Source organism: Populus euphratica, unplaced genomic scaffold, assembly GCF_000495115.2.
Source record: "Populus euphratica unplaced genomic scaffold, PopEup_1.0 scaffold96.1, whole genome shotgun sequence".
NCBI lineage: Eukaryota > Viridiplantae > Streptophyta > Magnoliopsida > Malpighiales > Salicaceae > Populus > Populus euphratica.
Genome location: NW_011499978.1, coordinates 494766 through 516535, shown reverse-complemented (window position 1 = coordinate 516535; position 21770 = coordinate 494766). Strand labels below are relative to the sequence as shown.

Below are 21770 nucleotides of genomic sequence, written 5' to 3'. Positions count from 1 at the left end.
GGGAAACTACTTTTCGAATTTTCCTATGTTTGTTTGCCATTAAAAAAGTTGGTCAACGAAAATACTTTTCAGTCAACGAAAAACACTTTACAGTCAATAAAAAACACTATCTGGTTAACGGAAAACACTTTTCAGTCAAAGAAAAATTTGGATTGGTTTTCAAGAAAATGTTTTTTTTTATGCGTTTGTTTTCTGGAAAGTAGTTTCCGAGAAATTACTTTCCAAACTTTCTTTTGTTTGTTTGCAGTTAGTAAAGTTAATCAATGAAAAACACTCCAATCAAAGGAAAATTTGGCTTGGTTTTCAGGAAAATGTTTACCTAGAAAATTTGGGCGGAAAACCCTTTCCAGAAGTTGTGAAAAATTTAGAAATGTCATTATTTGTTGATTATATCAAATTTGATTCTCAAAGTTTTGATTGTTATATATATTTTGTTTTGAATATTTATTTTTCAATTTCATTTCTTTAAAATTTAATTTTTATATTAACTTTGATCCTCATTTTTATAATTGTTATTTGCTTTTCTCCTATTATTTTTTTATTGAAATTTGTTATCTATCTTATTTTTTTATTGAAATTTTTTATCTATCAAATTTGATCCTTATTCTTTTGATTGTTACTTGTTTTATTTGAAATAATTTATGAAATATTAATTATTATTATTTTGATTTCTTCATCTTTTATTTTTTTTATTTTTTAAATTTGATCTTTATTATTTTAATTATTATTTATTTTATTTGAGATAATTTATGAAATTATATTTTTTTCAATTTCATTCTTATTCAACTTTTAAATTTGTAAGATTTGTTCCTCATTATTTTAATAAACTTGAGAAAAATAAAATATTAATGAGTTATTTTCTAATTTATTTTTCATAACATAACTAAATATTGGAAAGTGTTTTCCAATTTGTTTTACATAACACTACCAAAAATTAGAAAATAATTCACTTTTCAGGAATTCATTTTTTCAGGAATTTATTTTCTAAAAGAAAACAACTTTCCTGCAAATAAACAAAACCTAAGGTTCTAAACAACCACTATCAAGCTACTTTTATCAAATAAAACACATGAACATCTAAATTCACCAATGATAGTTAAGACTTGTGAAAACAACTTTCTCTTTCTATGTTGGAATGCAATGAAATTTTTTCTCTTTAATAATCTAGGAACTAAAATAATAATAAAAATAAAATTTTGTATCAAAACTGAATTTATAAAAACATAAAAAACTGAAAGGATCTAATTTTAAAAATTAAAGGATTAAATTATACTTTTCACACCAACTTTAAAAACATCATCTATTTTCAGTTTATTTTTTAAGTTGATTCTCTTTTTTTTCAATTTTTTCCCTAGCCCATAAATACAAAGTAATTGGCTATTAATTTGGCTGTTAAAGGACTCAATCGATTGAAAAATAAGTTAAAAGGTCAAAATAAAAAAATACCGCTACATTAAAAATGTGCAAATAGTAATTAGCACGGTTACAAACCACCTTTCTATTTTAGTTTATTTTGTAATTGTTATTTAGAAATCTCAATGCCTCTAAATCTTTTATCACATAAGCACATATTAAATGCAAAATAATATTATTTTTTTTGTCATAATTTAGTTGTTTTAGTTACAATATGAACTATAATTTCACACCTGCACGTAAGGAGGCAGTCATAAGGTGACATCATAGCCTATGACCAATAGCTTCCACAGAAATGCATAACTTGTATTCAGCATGAGCATGTTTAGGCACTTAGTGACATGGAGATGATTGAAGAAAGCTTGAATTTGCGGACTTTAGCGGAGTTCTGTGGCTGAAACAGAACCTCCGTACTTGATCTTACGGTTTCTTCCTTCAACTCAGAAGCTGAAGCCCCTTCACTTCGATAATCACGGCCAGAGTACAAAACCTGGAGCTTTGAATTGGCTGCAGGTGTTGAGTTTTGAACAGGGAAGTGAAAAGGCAAAAACAAGCAAAAGGGCATAGGTTGTCAGAATGTATGCTTGTTCCATATAAAAATTACAAATGCTATATAGAGCTTTGGTTACTATAATAGGGATGAGCTTAACTATACAGAGGAAGTACGAAAAAGGACAGTTAAACAAAAACATTGTTTTGGTAGGGTGTGAGTGTTAAGCAAGTCCGGATGATGAGTTATTGAGGTTGTAATTTAGAAGGAAAAAAAAAACATATTTAGTTAAAACTGCTCTGAAATAGATTTTTGCATGTAAAATATATGAAAAGCGGGTTTCATAAATAAAAAGCATGTTATTTTAGCTTTTACAAAAACAAAATTTAAAACCCAGTTATACATGAGACCAAAATAAAACCACAATACTTAACGGTCTCTTCGTATGAGATTGTTTAAGAACTCGCTACTCATCATGCAACAGCAGTACTATAGCACAAAACTATTCACAATCCTTTAAGTGTTGTGCTTATGACTGCTCACACTCGTCTTAGCTTGTCTGGATCAATTTATGTCACTAGTAAGTTCCTACTGGAATTTTTAAGACTACTCAGATGGCATTTTACAGTTTGTTTTATTTAATTCCAAACCAAAATTTCTAAATAATTATAGCGTGCAAAAACATTAAGGTTCTCGGACCCGAATGTTATAACCCTATCACTATTGCGGAATTAGAGAAAATATTTTATTTTTTATAAAAAAATCTTAATAATCTGAATGTTCTTAAAATCAACTAGACATCTTTGTTTATATTAGATAGACTTCAAATCCAGGAAATTATTTCATTTAGCATTAGTATTTCTAAATAGTAAAATAAAAAATCCTAATCTAAATTTAAAAAAGAATCCAAATACAACAATGTAAATAAAAACAATCTCACGCAGTAACTTCCAAACCTTATTTGAAAGCTTTTCGGTTCTTTAATCATCATGAAATTTTAACTCAAAAAAAATGATGCCTTCAAAATCAGCTGTTAAAATTTCAGTTTGATCCAAGGGTTTATATTTGATTTACTAAACTACTATCTTGGACTCTTCTTAAAACTCCTCAATACCTAAAAATCTTAATCATTAATGAATTAATACAATAAGCATTACTCAGGTTCCTTTTGAAAAAAAATATTCATTAACAATCAATATTGTTTCCATAAATAGAAAAGCAGAGCAAATGTTGGAGTGATTACCTAGTCCAAACATGCTTGTCTTTTGAATGATTAAACGACCAACTTTCGATCTTTTGATGTTCCTCAAAGCCATGGTATCTGCTTGTTTTCCTTTGAACTCCAGAAATTCTCCTAGGACATATTTATTACCCTTAAGCTCCAGCCTGCATAGAATTGGAAATAGTTCTTTTGTGTCAAGTGTAAATCACAGCTTAGCATAACTCACAGAAAAATCAAACTGATGAGAATTGTAGTTTATGGCTTCAACTTGGATGAATGGGAAGGGACATGCAGCGTAAAAAACAGACCACCATAAGAACACAAATTCACCTCCTTTCTTAGGGACACAGTACACACAATCAGCTGCATCACTACAATGTTCCTGGCTCAAGCATCAGTTTAACCGTAATTCAATGAGCCTAAGAAATCATAGGGTGTGGAATCTAGCAATTTGTGAACCAGTAGAACATTTAGAATGATTACTGTTGAAGACCACCTCTCTTTGTACTTTTCTAGTTCCCTAGTCCCTACTTGACAATCTTGGCCCAGAAAGCATCAAAGAACTTATAACACAAATGATTAAATATTGAAAGCCGGATACTCTTCTTTCCTCTCTTTTTTCACAAGGACCTGGTATGTTTAATGATGTTAATCCAAGCTGCTGGAAATCACTTTTTGACCAAATGCACAACAATACAGAAAGAATGCACTCATAACCAGAGAGCAGGTATATAAAAATCTGAGGCACAGAGCAGCAAACCTGTCCCACACAGGAGCTGTGCTGAGAGTGAAGTTGAGTTTCTGATGTATAGATTCCTGCATCTCCTTCTTTCCACCACTAAAGGAACCCTTTTTCCAACCAGAAAATAGGCCTTTTGGTTCAGGTTTCAGAAGTACCCATTGGTCATGGGTAATAACCTCGGGTGGAAAATAGCCTGAATGGATTGTACTGCGAAGAGATGTTTCAGATACAAGAAAACACAGGTATATCCAAATACTCATGAATGAAAAAGTATGACAGAAACAACCTGTTTTAAAATCAACAAGTCCATAATAAGTGGTCCCATTTTTTTTCATCGGGTCCAGGTAGAGACCAAGGAGCACAACAGAAAAACAATGTCATCAGAGAACAAAAGTTTTTCACACTGGAAGACAAGATTGTTATCTTATGTTGCTACTAACAACAAAAATGGTACTTTAACTCGTGCAATCTCAATTTATAAACTCTTCCAGTCCACTTAAACCTAAACAAGAGTCCAATCTAGAATTTGTTACTGTAGTTTCTTTATTCAAGAGGACTTTTCAAAAAAGCATAATATTAGAAACATAACCAAATGCACAAACAATTTCATCTGGCTTGCTCCTTATCAGGCCAGAAGTGTGAGTGTGTGTATGTGTGTACGTGCACTTCAATTTGGGTATATACTTCAATCATTTAGTTTTTCATTTTGAGTCAACTAAACTACATAGCTTATAATACATATGTTTTGAACACATACTGCAACTTAGGATTGGGAAGTACAACTTTGCAAGACAAATATCCGTCAGGTAGGGCAACTCCCCTTTGCTCAAGATATGATTCAAGAATTGAAGCTTGCTTTTTAGTCTCCTCCACCTGAGAAAGAAGAGAATAATATTCTGATCAAGCAGTGGCCAAAAACAAGTTCATGTTTTTGCACTGGAGTCAAAAATCCATACTCTGTTATATCCAGAAACAAATATACAAGATATTATTTTGGAGCAACAGCAGTATCCAAAAATTAGCTTGCCAAGCAACTATAGCAAAGGAACATGAAACTGTAAGCATAGAAATAAATACAATGCCAGTGATTAAAGATGTTGCAGAAGCTAGATCAGCTGGTTGCATTAGATTTTTTTATTATGACAACAAAACTAACAAAAACATAACGATGCTGCTGTGCTGCAACGGTTATGCAATCAATCAAGAAGTTTATCTGCTGATTTTATTGTATTTTTTCTCTTCATTTTAAGACATAGTTAATTGTGTTGTCTGTATAACATTGAATAAAACAACGCTCGTGTCTCATGGGTTTGGCAATAAATACATTAGGGTCGAGTCTAGAGCATAGTTGCTTTCGTAATAGTTCATTGCAAAAGCTTTGGACAGTCACTCATTTTCTATAATGTATTTATTCTTCATCTATTCTTAAATACAATTTCTTGTTCCATTTTTTGTCAGGAAACAAAAAAAGATTGGACTAGGCAGCAATAGTTGGTTTTTTATTCAATCACTCAAAGTCACCAGTGCTTCCAAGAGAATTTATTTCTGTCTATTGGAATCCATAATTCAGGGAGAAAATGGGAAGTAAGCTCCAGTAACTGGATTTTTTATCCCATTTTGGTTAAATGGTTACATTTTCAAAAGAAGGATCAATCGCATTCTTAACCCCTCATGCCGCAAATATCAACAGAAGTTCAATGCTGGGCCTCTTGGGGCAATGGCCTTATTACTTTTCCCCAACATGAAAGCTATTATAATCATGTATCAGAGTAATTAAGTATCCAAGAAAGAAAGAAAGAAAGAAAAACTTACAGGATCAGGATGACGCTCTGGTTTGTGCCTACCTTCGCCTTCACAAACCCAGCTGCCATCACCACTGATTGATACAAATCCCGAGAAATTCTTGACAGAAATCACCACTGCCTCACTGTAAAGTTAAATCAAAACAATAATTCTTGTTGTCTTCATAACATATTTTATCTTAAAATTTTCATTTACCCTTTGGTGACAAGAACTATATCTATATTTTGCCTTGAACCAGTGTCAGCATCCGGAATTCGGAGCCCTATATAAACCTTTCCTCCATATAGCTTTTCAAGCCTTCAATTCAAAGAAAAAACACAATAAAAATAAAAACCCAATTAGCTCATGATGATGATTAATGTTAAGAACAAGAAGAAGAAGAAACAATTTTGAAAATTACTATATGCAGATAGTTACAGGTACGTACTTGTTAGCTACGTTGAAAAGTGCATTGGTGTCAGAGGATTCGACCTCTAAAACGTCGTCATCGTCGGAGAAGAAGCATTTGAACAACATGTAAACGATCAGACAACAGATGATCTCTAGCCACATGATGATTCTATGACTTGTCAAGCAAGGAGTGATCGAGTCTTGTAAAAAAGAATTTTCTTATCTTGTAGGGAAAGAAAGAGAAACCTCAAGAGATTTATTCTCTTCTCTTTCTTGTTTACGTTCTTTAAGAGAATTGGTTTGGTTTTTTCTTTTGTTTATTCCCATTGGTGGGTTCGGCCTACGGGTCATTTGTGACACTGATGCCAAACACACTGAATCGTACCGGTACACCAAAACATCTGAAATTTGAAGTGATGCTTGCTATTGTTTTCGTTTCTTATTTTTTTATTTTCGTTTTTAAAATTAAAAAAAATTGATATGAAAACTTGTTTATTGGTGTTAAAAAAACCACCCACTTAAAAAAGAATTAAAAAAACCAAACTAAAAAAAATCAAAAAATTAATTTAAAAAAATCTGATTCATTTTAGTTTCGATTTTTTAAAACTGAAATTGATTCAACCATATTTGACCCAGCTAAAAGGGTATTGAATAGAAATTTAATTAAACCCTAAGACACGTTTTCCCTTTTATTTGTTGTTTGAGTCTTCACCCCTCTTAACCTCAATCCCATTCTCTCGGATGATTTACCTAATTATTTCATGTAATCCCTTCTCTCTAGCTTGTCTTGCTGCTCTTGAATTTGATAATGAAGATTCGATCACAAGAATTGAACACCCCTTCTATAATTATATATTTTGAGAGTTAAATGGGGTTCAAAAGTCGAAAATGAGCATGAATCATGCTTGGAGTTCAAGCTAGAATCTAGCTCGAGAGGCTAGAGATTATATCCAAATTTTGCCCCTAGATTTTTGAGTTAGGACATGGTTCAATTGTTATGGTTCTGGCCTATAGGTTATTGATGATGTAATTTGATATTATTATTATTTTATGCTTTCTATTTTTATTTTAATTGATATTATCTGATATCATGGTGATTTTTATTTAAAAAAAAGCAGAAAAAGTTAGATATTTAATGTTTTATTTTTTTAGAAAGAAACATCTAATTTAAAAAGTTACCATCAAGTATTACCATTGGTAATTATATTTAACTTAATTTATTTTACACAATATAAATCCAACTCATTTTGTTTTTTTAGACATAAGCAGATTGAATATATTAAATTGGGTTAAAACTTTTATGGATATTACATATATTTGTTAGGTATATCAACTCACTTATTCTTTGATGGTCCTGCAAAAAAATTGAGTTACAATTGTTAGAGTTAAATAAAGCTCCTAAAATGCATTTATTAAAAACAACTTAAAATTTATTATAATTTCTACATAAAAAATAAAAATTACAGTCAAGTATTTTTTTTATTGAATAATTAGGATGTAATACGATACAAAGATAAACTAATAAAAAGAAACTATAAAGTATTTTTGAATTTATAATCAGACTAATAAAAACTTATTTTAACAAAAAAAAATAAAAAACACTTTATAAACAAACCAATTTATCAACTTAAAAACCCAAAAAAATCTCCAAACATGAAAACAAACCAGGTTAAAAAAACATTTCTTGGCTTTGATATGCTATTTTAGATAATATTAAGGTTCTAAATAACCACCATCAAACTACTTTCATCAAATAAAATTTATAAACACTAAAATTAACCAATATGATAATTAAGATTTGTAAAAACAACGACTTTCTTTCTCTATGTTGGAATGTGATGAAATTTTCTCTCTCTTTATTAATCTAGAAACTAAAAAATAATAAAAATACAATTTTATACTAAAACCGAATTTATAAAAACATAATAGACCAAAAGGATCTAATTTTAAAAATTGAAGGACTAAATTGTACTTTTTGCACCACCTATAGCAACACTATCTATTTTCTCAGTTTATTTTTTATGTTATTTTTTAAAATTTTATCCTAAATAATAAATATGTAGCAATTTGCTATCAATTTTGTTATCAAACAATTTAATTAATAAAAAAAATAAAAAAATTAGAAAAAAATAAGAAAGTATCACTCTAATATATAGTACAACTTTGTTATCAAAGAACTTAATTAATAAAAAAAAAAAAAAAGAAAGTATCACTCTAATATATAGTACATGTAGAATATACAAATAGTATTTACTACGATTCCAAATCAATTTTCTATTTTAGTTTATTTTGTTATTATTATTTCAAAATCTCCATGCTCTAAATCTTTCATCACATATGCACATATTAAATGCAAAATAATATATTATGTTTTTTTAATCATATTTTAGTTGTTTTAGTGTAATATGAACCATAGATGTGTCATTACCTATAGACTTTATTATTTGTATCATAACTACAAGTGTGCGAGTCTTGAAACCATTCCAGTATTAGAAAGTACAAATCCAAGCAGGTGATGAAACAAACGGCCCTCCACCATGTCCATTAATTTTGTTTTTTTAACTTTATTTTTATTTTTATATTTTAAAAGAATTTAAATTTTTTTGTATTTTAATTTAAAATTAATATTTATTGATATTTTTAAATTATTTTGATATGTTGATATTAAAAATAATTTTTAAAAAATAAAAAAATTATTTTGATACATTTATAAATAAAAAATATTTTTTAAAATAATTATTATCATATTTTTAAATAATATAAATAAAAAATTATAAAATTTTATATTTCATCGCAATTTTCTTGGACATGGTTTTTAATTCCTTAAAAAATATTTTTATGATATTTTTATTTTTAAAAATTAATTATTTTTAAAAATTAGAAGGTATCAAACTCATTCCCTTATTGGTGGGGGAATCTTTTTGAAAGGATATCAGCCAAGTACGGGAAAAGAAAGTTATTTTTTTTTTCTAGAATTGATCTAATTAACTATAATCTACATTATTTCAATATTTTTTCATTTTAAATTATATTTTGTTACTTCTTAAATAACCAAGCTTTTCTCGACTTTATTGAAAAAAAATCACAATTAATATATATGGTGATATGAATCCTAATACCGCGATCCATTTATTTTTATGTATACTCTATTTCTTTGTAAACAAGTCTTGTAATATAACCATAGATAACACAAACGGTTTCATATACATACATACATACATACATACATATATATATATATAATATTTGTTTGTAAGAAAATAATTTTTTAACCAATTTTGTGCTATTTTCAACGAAAGAGACAGACAATTTCGTTTCGATAAGATGTTTATTTGTTTTTTTTCCACCACTCTGAATTTCTAGAAATAGCAAAGTAAATCATAATATGAGTGATACTTTAATTCAAATATAAATCATAAAAGTAAATAAAATTAAATTAAAAAATTTTAATTTATTATCAAATAAAACAAATTAATTGATCTATATTTAAAGATGAAATATAACATCTAGCAACATATCATAATTTTCTAAATATTAAAAAAATTACTTGTGGTTTGAATTAATCTCCAAGTGACTAATTTTTTAATATAACTATTATTTTTTAATAAAAATATTTAGATTTAGATATTTGAAGTTGGAATATGTCTATTTTTATTGAATTATATTCATTATTAATATTATAATAATTAATTATTTGATAAGATTTGAAATTCTTTTTTAAATTTCATTTTATCTTATGTAAAAAAAATTTAATTAATATTATTTAAAAATATATGAAACATTTTATTTAATTAACCGAAAATTATGAATCCTCAATCAATTTAATATCTTTATATTATTTATATTATATCTAATATTTATCTATCTATTATCTATTACCTTGGATTAGGATAAGGTGCAACAATGCATGATTTTAATTTACAACTAGTCAAACAAGCATGCAAATGATATGCGCTGACAAGCCACATGACGTTGACGATGAGGCATGGAGGAAAACACTCAGAGAAAGAGACGGTATTGTTTATTTTCCTGAGGCCGGAAAAGGTGTCTGAGCAGACATAAGGCATTGTACGAAATGACCTCAGGCCAGATGGTCATGCATGCTTTTTAATAAAAAGGATGCATAACATATAATATTTTAATATCACAGGCTTAAAATTGAAGTATCTTCCCTCACTTATTGACAAATCTTTTTTTATTTTTATTTTTAGCTTTATGGAACCAATACTCAGGAGTGAATCACGATGGCATGTGAGTTGAGTTTGTCGTGGACTCGGAGGCTTGGAATGTTTTTCTCGCCCTCTATTTTTCACGTGCTTTTTTTTTTTGTTGAACATATGGGATTAGCGCGTCTCGGGTTTTATGCTTTTTTTTTTTTAATGATATAGTAAAAGCTATGGGTCAGTTTCATGAGTAAAAGCTCAATGATATAGAAAAATTACCGAATGTTTTTAATCACTATGTCTGCACGTATGGGTCAGTTTCTAGTCACATTACAGTAAAGGCTAAATGATGTAGAAAAATTATTGAATTAACTTAGAATTATAATTTTTTTTTTCTTTTCAATGAATGGATAGTACTTGTGTCATTAATAAGACGCGTCCGATATTTTTTAATAGTCAAATCTGGATATTTATTGTGTCACTAGATGAACAAACATGTTTTTTTATATTGTTGTGGCCGTGTAGATAGATAATGGTTAGATTACAATCAATAATTAATTATTTGTATTTTTTCTTTCTTTTCTATATCCTAACAACTAAAATGTACACTTACTCTTCTTTTGTTATTTATCAAATTAGACATGTTTTTTATACCCAGGTATCTTAGATTTAGACTCAAGCACTTGAGCTTGGTAACCATCATAAATCCATGCACCTAGACCTGACAACCATTTCAGACCCGTGCTTGGATAAAAAAGTTTAAAATTTTTTAAAAGTATGATTAGACTGCAAAAATAAACGCTATCTCATTCAAGCATGATTTTCCATTTATATGTAGTAGAACTTAACTGTAAACTCTTTTTTGTTTGTGTTATTTATTTTATAAATTTGTTATATTTAAAAAGAAAAGAATGAAAAAAAAATGTTGAGTTAAGTGATTTATTTCAAGTTTTCAAAAAAAAACTTATCTTTTTTATATGAATTGTGGATAAAAATATTAATTTTATGTTTCCATTTAAGTATTGAACACTTTTTTAAAGGATTCATGCTTTTTAAAATTTGAGATATTATGGTATGATTTAATTGTCAAAGTTTGTTACAAGGAAAGTTTATTATACATTATAACCATTAGTATCTATGGAAATTTAAAATATATGATCATAAAAACAATTATAAGTGAATTTTTATATTTTTTAAAAAAGCGCATGGGTCTAGCATAGTTGCTATACCTAAACGCTTGAGTCTGACTTTTTTCTTAACAATACATCATAAGTTTATAGAGAATTATTTGTTATATATCCTTAGACCATTCAACACATTTGCATAAGTATTTTGATCCTCAACAAAACCATTATCTTTGCCTGACTTACAAAATTTATGTAAATTCTAGATGTTAGAAATAAAATACTTTGGTATGACAACTATTCTAAGCCTAAGAACCTTAGATTTGACAAACATGTCAGACTCGCGCTTGAGTCTGACATGATCTAAATTTTAAGAATCAATTAATTGATTTTATTGAATAAGAGAAAAATAGAATAAGTTATAATTAACGCTATTAAGCTCAGTTTTTGATTTTTAACACTGGTTATTAGTCCCGGCCTAGCAGATCAACCCAGGACTTGTGTGACCTAGCAGAACCCAATAAAGACCCCTTTCAAATGTGTTTGTCCTCCTAGCTAGCGACTCCCCTCCCTCTTTTTATCATTTTCAGTTGTTTACTGACTCAAATCAAGTTCACTATATAAATACTACAAGAATATGTTATTTTTTCAATGTGAGATACAAAATATTTTTGGTTTGATTACTTCAAAATAATAAAATAAGATAATATCTTCTTGATACAGGATAAAAAAACCTTTTGAAATAATATTTTAGCTTATATCTACATGGATTATTTTTTAATTTTTTCATATGAACTATTAAAACCTCATTTTTTTTTTAATTTTTCCATGTTGACCCACGTTAAGCTAAGCTAAAAAAAAAAATATCAGACTTATGCCTGAGTCTGACAACCATGCTAGACTCAAGCATCTTGCATCTAGTAACTATGCCAACCCAAGCGCCTTAGATCTAACAAGTATGTCATGCTCAAACTACATAGGTATAACAACGAGGCGCCTGCGTTTGGCATGGCTGCTAGACCTATGCAACTTGAGCTTAATAAGACTGTTAGACCCAAGTTACTTTGGTAGGCATGATTGCTAGCCTTTTTTTGTTGGATTCAAGGAAAACCTCACCTCTCGGAAATTGCACTTTGTGGGTCCAGGTGAATGAGTAAAACCCCGGCTGTTCCAGGCTCTTATAAGAGATGCATACCTTGACTCGAACTCGAGACCTGCTGTGCATGATTGTTAGACCTAAAATATCTAAGCCTAGCATGGTTTTCAAACCCAAGGTGTCTGGTCTGTTATAATTGTAAAATCTGTTAGAGAATAATATAAATCATATCTTGGGATCTTACCTAATCTCTTAAATTATTGGGTTGAAATGATTTTTTAACATGATATTAAAACCTTGATGACCAAACAATTACGAGTTTGGATCTTACCATCTCTATTTATTTGATAAAAATTAAGTACAAGTATGAAGTTATATAAGTTTTAAATTCAAAAGACTTTCACTTAACGAAATGTGTTAAAGAATAATATAAATTATTTATTGCAACCTCATCTAACATATTAAATTATTGGATTAAGATAATTTTTTGATAATACTCACCTATCTGAAATCTAACAAAAAATTAAATACAAATTTAAAAATTAATCTACTTAATTATATTTAATAACACTATTAAAATATTTTTCATATTTTAATATATATTTTTTAAACTACTATTGCAGAGCAACGGACCACTATACTAGTTATTCTCTAGTTGAAGTGGCTTTCGTGCTTCAAGGTAGTGGGAATGTGTTCGTTGCTCGGATCCTCTAGCGATTGAGTCTCCTTTGCTGCCCCGAGGCTTTGTTTTCTTGCGATATGGCTCTTTCTTCTCCTTGGGTGTTTTCGTCCTAGGTCGCATTGGGAGGATTGCCAATTTCGTTTCTGGTTTGCCATTCGGTTGTCTGTTGCTACGAGGCTCTACTATCTCATCTTTTATGATGCTCTCCTTTTTTCCCCTTTTAATTTTCGAGCTTTGAGGTGCAGGACAGCTCCTTCCCTCTTTAGGCTGGTTAAAGTTTATTTTTTTACTCAGCACTTTCCCCTTTTTTGTTCCCCTTTCCATTGGATTGTCGGCTCCATAGCTAGATGTTCTTGCAGCTCTATTTCTACTTTTTTTTCACAGCTAGGTACTCTAAAATGGACTCCAGCTAGAACATTCAAATGGGTTGTCCTTTCAATTTTTTAGACGAGGAAATCTTTACCAACAATTCACAATTGAAAGCTCTAATTAGGTGATGCATAAGCTCTAATTAGGTGATGCATAAGCTCTAATTAGCAAGGTTATCCCTTTTAGTTGCAGGACTCTCTGGGTCAAAAAGAATCTATTTTCCCTGTAATTTGCTTTGCCAAATCATTTGTTGAAGATCATCATCACATGTGATGCTGAAGGGAATCCTTCAATGCGTGCGAAAAACGTTGTGTGTAAAGATGTGCTTGCATCTCTATCAATGTCTTGAAATCACATCTTATTTGCTTGCTATGCTGCCCTCTCCATCGCAGGATGACTAGCACTTCCTCTGCTCATGAATTGGATGTGAATTCCTTCAATAAGAAGATAATCGCTACCTCTCTAATTTTGATTTGATTCGCAGACACCACTGCCCCTTGAGTGCCCTATGACCTATCGCGTTGCTTTCCCTTTTGCTGTTTTTTATTATTATGGATGTATTTGTTTTTATATTTTAAAAACATTTTTGAAAAATTTTATTTTTTTAATTTTTTATTCTAAATTAATATTTTTTTATTATTTTAATATAACAATATCAAAAATAATTTTTAAAATAAAAAAAATAATTTTAATATATTTCCAAACAAAATACATTTTAAAATATAATTACTATCATACTTGTATATACCCATTAATGACCACTTTACCCTTTTCTATAGATTTTATTTCCATTGTAATCAAGTGTGCTGCATCTCCACTTATTTTTAACATCTTTTTACTTTGTTTCTATTTTTATTTTCATATTTTAAAAGGCTTTTGCAAGAACAACCATATTATTGCTCCCCGATCCAAGGTTGCTTGCGGCGCATGCAAGTTAATTTATATAAGGGTTATCTTTACATGATTTAATTAATTTTATATGTTAATAAATAATTTGAATGATTAATAAAAATATAGTTTGTTTTAAAAAATTTCAAAATAATATATATATTTTTTAATATAAAAACAATGACATATTATATCGATCTGGACTTTATAATTTAACCCGATAAACTTATAACTCAAATTCAAATAATGGATTCTACTAAGGTTTTTAAAAATATTTTTATAAATTATTTTTTATTTAATAATATAATAATAATAAATCAATCAATCACATATTAGAATATTTATTTGAAATAATAATAACCTCATAAAAAAATTAAAATAAATTATAAAACTAATTTAAAATCAATAAAATATGGACAGAAAAAGAATTCAAAATGCATTCAATCCAAAGAGAAAAAAATTTAAAGATAGAATTCATTTTTAAAAAAAAATAAAAAAGGGATCCACCTTGCACTGAAGTAGGTGGGAAAACCCTAACTTTTGTAGTATAGTAGTTGATTTCTAAATGAATTGAAAACTTTATCTAATTGAATAATTAGGCCAAAAAAATCATATCAAAAGAGAAAAAAATTTGAAGGGCCAATCTGAAAAAACAAAAAAGAAAGAAGGAAAGTAAGAAAGAAAGAAGCGAGCTAAACATGCTAAAAGACTTCAGTTATATGTGATGATACTTCATCATTTAAAGACTTGGATCATGTTAAGGTGCTTCATTGTCGTATAAAGAGAGTGAAGTGCCATCACATCCAAGTCTATTGTCGAAAAAGTGAAACACATTTTAATGTTTAGGTAATTATTGCAGGTCACAAAAACCAAGCCAATTAGTAAAGAACAATTCGATAAAACAGGAGATCTTGCTCTGCATTTCTCAGACCACCTCGCTAAAAAAGTAGGCTCCCATGCGGCGGAGCACTCTCTCTTTCCTTGCCTACAATTAGACATTCCCGGGTCATTTTATTTTGAGGTTACTGTCAAGGAGACATTGAAAGACTTCCACAGGTGTTTGAATCAGTAATTCAGAACCATTTTCCACGTATCATCTCTTCGCTCAGGACAGTCATTACAATGGCTAGTCCCCCTTGCAAGCTCAAGCGAGCACATCCGATCTCTCTGTAAATTCTGGGCAATTTGGCATTTCCCAGAACATGTAAATATGGAGGCAACAAGTTCCTGCTTTACCTCATGCTAAATACCTACCATTGAGTTATTATCAATCCCTGTTTAGCTCATGCATTACTAAAAGCCATTTCAGTTTACTCAAAAGAAACTTACAATACTTCATCTGGCTGTTCTGAAGAGTTGTCACCTCTGAAAATAGTGAAATTTTTTGTGACAGAAGAAAGGGAAATTCATAAAGAACAATTTCGGTCCCAATCAATTTAATCCTACATCTTCACCAACAATTAACAATAAACTTTTTTTTAATGTAAAATCACGAAAGCACATTAAAATACAATTATACACCACTCCTTTTCATGAATTTAGACAAGGGCAAGGAGAAAGAAAAAATGTCCATGACATGCAAGATACACCCCTACGTGTAATCAAATCAAATGAGGGAAAACCAAATGATAATACAAACCTCTTCCTTATAAACCTATCTGAAAATCAAAAGCAAAAACAACAAAGTAAACAATCAGTTGAAGAATATTATCAAATATACCTGCCTGCTAAACAGGGCATATGTCAGGCCATAACTGGTTACCGCCCCCCTACTTCTGGTTGCTAGTTCCCTTCTTCTTGAGTAGGTTACTAAACTTACGGAGCAAAGGCTTCTTCTTCTTCTGTTGCTGCTGCTTTGAAGGCGAGCTTCCACCATCATCAACATTTTCTGTTGAAGATAAACCATTTATTTGATCAAAGCTCTCACCACCAACCTTGGAGTCCACTTCATCCTCGAAGGAGGATTCATGCTCTGTTTCTCTTTCTGGTGAAAACTCCTTCTTTTCAATCCTGCAGCTCTCCCACATCTTAAATTCAACCTCCACAGAATCATCCTCCTTCTCTTTGCTCTCATCTGCCCTTGGATTTCCATTCACATTCTCAAGTTTGTGAGCATCAATCTGAGCAGCCTTGCTTGTCACGCCATTAATCTGTTCCTGTGCATTTTCCGCGTTCATTTCATTGGATTGCTGTAGTGGAAGCTCCATTGTGGGCTTCTCTTCTCTCACATGTCCATTTTCTTCAGAGAACTCAACAACCTTTGGAAGCAAATCATAGTCCTTTTCACTATCTGTGAGCTCACCATTTTCCTCCATTTGCTTTTTAGCCATAGCTTCTTCAAGCAACTTAGATAACTCCTCAACCTTCTTATGCGAGGAAGCTTCCCTAGTCCGGAGCTCTTCATTTTCCTGAAAAATGTTCTGCAACTCATTTTCTTTGTCCAATAAACTCTCTTTTAGTTTCATGCTCTCAACCCTTGCTTCCCCAAGAGCTTCCTGCAAAGAAATCACCTCAGCTTCTACTTCCTTCAGGCTATCCTTCAAATGAGCTTCTTCATCCCTCATTCCACAAGCTTCTTCCTCAGTGTGTGTCAGCAAATTCACCAACCTATCTATTTCTTTTTCCAGCGAGGAGTTTTCTTCTTCTGATTTCCTTAAAAAATTCCCCAGATTTTTTTCTTTTTGATCCCATTCAGCCTTGGAGTTCTGAAATTGATTCTTGGATTCTTCAACAGTGTTTCTAAGAAGATCAATCTCATGTTTTGCATCATCAAGCACAGTTTCATATTTTTCATTAGTTGCCTTTAGGACCAATCTCAAGTCTTCTATTTGGGTTTCATAGTTTTCATGCTCCACTTGATTGGATACTAGCCTTTCTTTGGCTTCTCTTGCTTCCGCAGAAACTTCATGTAAGGCTGAAGCTAAACTCTCCATTGCCTTCTTGCTCTTTTCCTCCTCATCTCTGGAGTTCTCCAACTCAGTTATAAGCTTGTTTTTCTCTTCTAACAGACTCTGAACACTAGAAGCTGCAAGCTTCTCATTGTTCAAAGCCTGGGCTTTCTCCTCCTTCACAGTTTCCAACTCAGACATCAGAGACTCAACCTTTTTTGCCATGACCGATGCTTCTTCCTTTAACATGCCAAGAGAATGTTCTGATTCTTCAAGATCCCCTTTCTGTCTTCTAATTGTCATTTCCAGCAACCCAACCTTCTCTTTAAGAGCAGCAATTTCAGTTTCCGCATCATGCAATAAATCATTGTTTGCTTCAAGTTGTTTCATGACTGAACCTAATGACTCCGATGTAGATCTCTCCAACTTATTTGCTTCCTCAGCTTGCATCTCTAATTCCTCAACCCTGTTTTTCCACTCCTCTACTAAGTTACATGCATAAGATTCGGCCATCTTGGCAGCTTCAAGCTCAACATTGAGCTGTTCTATGAAAGCCTCTCTTTCAATCAACTTATCCTCAAAACCTTCAGATTTCTCAAGCTGTTGTTTCAATGAATCTATCTCCTCATTAAGCAGCAACACTATCTTGTTGCTTTCATTGGCCTCTGTTTCAAGCTTTGAATCAAGTAATACATTCAACCGGGTCAACTCAGATGAAAGAATCTCCACCTTCTCTGCATGAATCTCAGCAATCTTAGTTGCGTCATCAGCGTGGCTCAGTGCCTGGTTCTTTGCATCAGTAATCATAGTCAGTTCTTGTTTCAACCTTTGAAGCTCCTGAGTGGTAGAGAGAAGGGTGGTAACATCCAGAGCATGTTGGCTTCTTACAGCTTCAAGCTCTTTCTGCCATTCCTCTTCCTTCTTCCGGGCATCCTCAATCCCAGCCTGTTCCAACTCAACAGCTCGGAACTTCTCAATCTCAGAATTCTCCTCGGCTCGCTTTTGCGCCACCAAAGCTTCTTGAAGCTTCTCATTTGCATCCTCAGCAGCTTTCTGCGCTTGATTCAGTTCATCAATCGCTTGTGCCCTCTCTTTTTCAATAAATTCTATCTGTTCCCTTGCTTTCTTTAAATCTTCCTGAACAGCATTCAATTGAGCCTGCAACTCTGAACCCTTCACCACTCGTGTCTTTGGTTTCTGATAGCCAAATTCATTCAATCAATAAATGCAGGAAAGCAAAAATTTCACTTTCCATTCAAAATAAAACATAGCTAGGACACATGCAGCTCCATTTCCACAAACCTCCTTTTACATCAAAAGGCATTAACTGAAATGGCACAAGAAACATGCTCTAACATCCAATTTATCAATACTAGCATAAGGAAACATATCCAATTCAAGAATTTTCAAGAATCAGTTTTTCCCATGCTTTCATTTTTGTTACAAGGATACAGCATCCATTGAAAACAATGTAACCCAAAAGTTCCTTCTTCCAGAAACCAAACACATTTGCAAGCAGAATCTAACATGCCATAAAACGTCAAAGATGAACCAAGAAAAAATGGTTGCATTTATTCACACTTACTTCAGGGGGTGTAGCACTAGTGACCTTTGGTGCCCGTCGATCAATTGTGGGCTTTGAGTTAATGGATCGCGGTGATCGGTCAACTGAAAGACGTGAACTTTGCAAGGGAGATGGTGAATCAGACTCTGATTTAGCCACTCCTCGGCTCAGTTTACTAACTCTAGGTGTTGCTGGTGATGGTTTGCTAGGAGTTTCAGACAAACCAGATCTGTTCAAGATTTAAAGTACCGCCATTACACTATCACATAAAAACCCACTATATATTAAACACAAAATTCAAGACATACATAACAAAAAATTCAACCCCAATCAAAATTAGGATGGATCTACGCCAAATTTGGGAAACATAAATCAACAATCATATTAGTCCACACTTAGATCAAACTTATCCACCAGCATAGATATAAAGATACATAAATCAAATGTTAACTTTTGAGGCTGAAATGCTACATGAACAGATCCAAATAAGAAAGAAACTAAATCACAAGAACATAATAATGAAGCAAAGATCAGGATTAAGACAAATCAATGAAGCGAAACCCACTTCAAATGTTAACTCAAAATCCACAATTGATAAAGAGGGAAACTCCAGTTGCAGTGAAAAAGTAGAGTGACACAAAAAGAAGAAAAGAAAAGGATATGCACTTTGAATTCAAAACCCTCTAGCAGATCAAACCCAATAATCACATAATCAAGAACGAAAATTCCATATTTGGAATCAAAATTTAAATTCGCAACACCCATTGAAGTAAAAACAGCAACTAAAAGGGGAAAAAAAATCAGATCTTATTCTTACCTGGTTTTGGAAGACATGTTGTTGACCGAGTTGATGATGATAGGATAGCAGAAGTGCAGATAGAGAGAATGTGTTTTTTTTCTCTTTGAATGGGATGTGGGTTGTGTTGTAAATGCTAAAATGCTGACATTGTGTAAGAGAATGTGATGTAATGTGGGTGTTTTTTTTTTTTTTTTTGTTTCTTCTTCTTTTTCAAATCAGAGAGAAATATAGATACTGTATGTAGAGAAGTGACACAGCAGAAGAAGGAAACACAACACAACTCTCTAGTACTTGAAGTTAGAACCAAAATGAAGACAGTCAAAAGATAAAAAAGGAAAAGGAAAGAAGGAGAATTTAAGAAGGAGAGACGATAACCAAGTTATTTGGGTTGGTGTTCCTGTCTCCGGTGGTTAGGCCACTCGTACGAAAGTAGTTCCACTCTCTCTCTTCCCTCTTTGGAAGTTACTCCTTTAATAATGATTTCTTATTTGATATTATAGGTGTTTTTTTTATTAATTATATTAATCAAAACTATTTTTTTAAAATGGTTTTAAAGATGATGGTATTTAGTATATTCAAGATAATTTATTAGATATCAACTTAATTTTTTTTTTTAAAATAAAGAAATTGAATAAATCTAAGGTTCGTGTGGTTCCTAAAATATACAAGTGTCCTTAAATAATGGTTGGCTGTGGTTATAGAACAATAAAGATAGAGACAAAAGTGTCCTTAAATAATGGTTGGTTGTGGTTATAGAACAATAAAGATAGAGACAAGACAAAAAAAAAATGTATTTGATAATAATGTACAACATAAAATAATTGTTTATATATCTTATTTGGTTATAATAAATAAGATAAAATAAAATATAATATAATATTTTTTATTTTTAATATGTATTGTTGTTAAATTTAAATATTTAAAAAATAATAATTAGATATTATCAATTTTATTTATATTGACCTAGGTTGACCCTTATAACAGGTGATTCAGGTCTTACCCCTGATAATACCCGATTCAAGTTTTAAAACTATAATAATAATCATTTTTATCTCTACATTGACCTGGAATCAAGATTCAACCTCATTACCCGAGCTTTATTTTGGGTTGACTCTCAAATTAAGTTTTTAAATTATAATAATGACTATTTTTATATTTATGTTGACTTTAGTCAACCCAACCGGTAACCTAGACCTTGACGAGTGACTCGAGCTTTACTTTATATCAATAATCAAGTTGAGTTTTAAAACTATGATAGTAATTAATTTTATTTTTATATGTTTTAATTAGATAATTTGGAATTCAGAATGTTTTATAAGAATATTTTAGAAATAATAAATAATAAATATTTTCATTAGAAAGATGTCTCCTATATACCTTTTAATTTAAAAATAAAAAAATAATTTTTATCTTTTAACTAAATATATTTTTATATTTATTATCTTCTTATCTTTTAAGTAAGGACAATAACCAAAATATATCGTATATCAAAGATATTTATGTCATAGGTTACTTTTCTAGAGGTTTGTGTAACCAAGTTGAAATCTGTTTTTTAGAAAATATTGATTGTCTGCTTTGCATTTGAATTTTGATTTTTGAGTCTAAAAAATGAAATATGGTTCAAATGATTTTTTTTCCATATATTTCATAAATAGAGGAAAATTGTTTGATGTGTGGGAGAAAAGAGTTACGTACAATAGCAATATACATAAATGGAAAATAAAAAAAATATTTTTAAATAATTGTATGCAATGTTATTATAATTGAATTACTGTATTGAGAATTTAATTTTATAATTTATTTTTATATTGAGAATTTAATTTTATAATTTATTGTAATTTTTTTTAGATTATTATAGTTTTATGATTTTAATTGCTAATTTGATAGGATAACTTGAGTTTATTAAGAATTTAGCTTTATAACTTATTTTAATTTGTTTTTAATAAGGTTATCACAGTTTTATAATCTCTATCGTCAATTTGACAAGATAACTTGAGTTGATTCAATATATTATTGTATTAATATTTTTTTTATAAAAAATATAATCTTGAAATTTTTTTTGTTCAACTATGTTTTTGAGAATCCCACTCATTTTAAACTTTTTTTTTTTTACTAGAAACCATTAGCAATACCTAGA

The 21770-nt window shown here is 30.5% G+C and overlaps 2 protein-coding genes across 2 annotated transcripts; both read right to left on the bottom strand.

Moving 5' to 3' along the window:
• Positions 1–1482: 1482 nt before the first annotated feature.
• LOC105139644 (uncharacterized) lies at positions 1483–6366 on the bottom strand. The gene is made up of 7 exons (XM_011046161.1): positions 6098–6366; positions 5866–5967; positions 5680–5794; positions 4625–4740; positions 3886–4074; positions 3147–3289; positions 1483–1920 (listed from the first exon to the last, which is right to left on the bottom strand). The coding sequence occupies exons 1-7, from the start codon at positions 6220–6222 to the stop codon at positions 1739–1741; spliced, it is 972 nt and encodes a 323-aa protein (XP_011044463.1). The 5' UTR covers positions 6223–6366; the 3' UTR covers positions 1483–1738.
• A 9449-nt stretch (positions 6367–15815) lies between these two features.
• LOC105139642 (WEB family protein At3g02930, chloroplastic) lies at positions 15816–20073 on the bottom strand. The gene is made up of 3 exons (XM_011046158.1): positions 19652–20073; positions 18856–19063; positions 15816–18467 (listed from the first exon to the last, which is right to left on the bottom strand). Exons 1-3 carry the CDS (start codon positions 19666–19668, stop codon positions 16152–16154), a joined length of 2541 nt encoding a protein of 846 aa, XP_011044460.1. The 5' UTR covers positions 19669–20073; the 3' UTR covers positions 15816–16151.
• Positions 20074–21770: the final 1697 nt, after the last annotated feature.

Coding starts and splice junctions, on each gene's coding strand:
- LOC105139642 (XM_011046158.1), bottom strand. Junction 18,468..18,855: donor CTAGTGCTACACCCCCTGAA/GTAAGTGTGAAT, acceptor TTTGGCTATCAG/AAACCAAAGACACGAGTGGT.
- LOC105139644 (XM_011046161.1), bottom strand. CDS start 6,222: ATGTGGCTAGAGATCATCTGTTGTCTGATCGTTTACATGTTGTTCAAA. Junction 5,968..6,097: donor CTTTTCAACGTAGCTAACAA/GTACGTACCTGT, acceptor TTTGAATTGAAG/GCTTGAAAAGCTATATGGAG. Junction 1,921..3,146: donor GACAAGCATGTTTGGACTAG/GTAATCACTCCA, acceptor CAACACCTGCAG/CCAATTCAAAGCTCCAGGTT.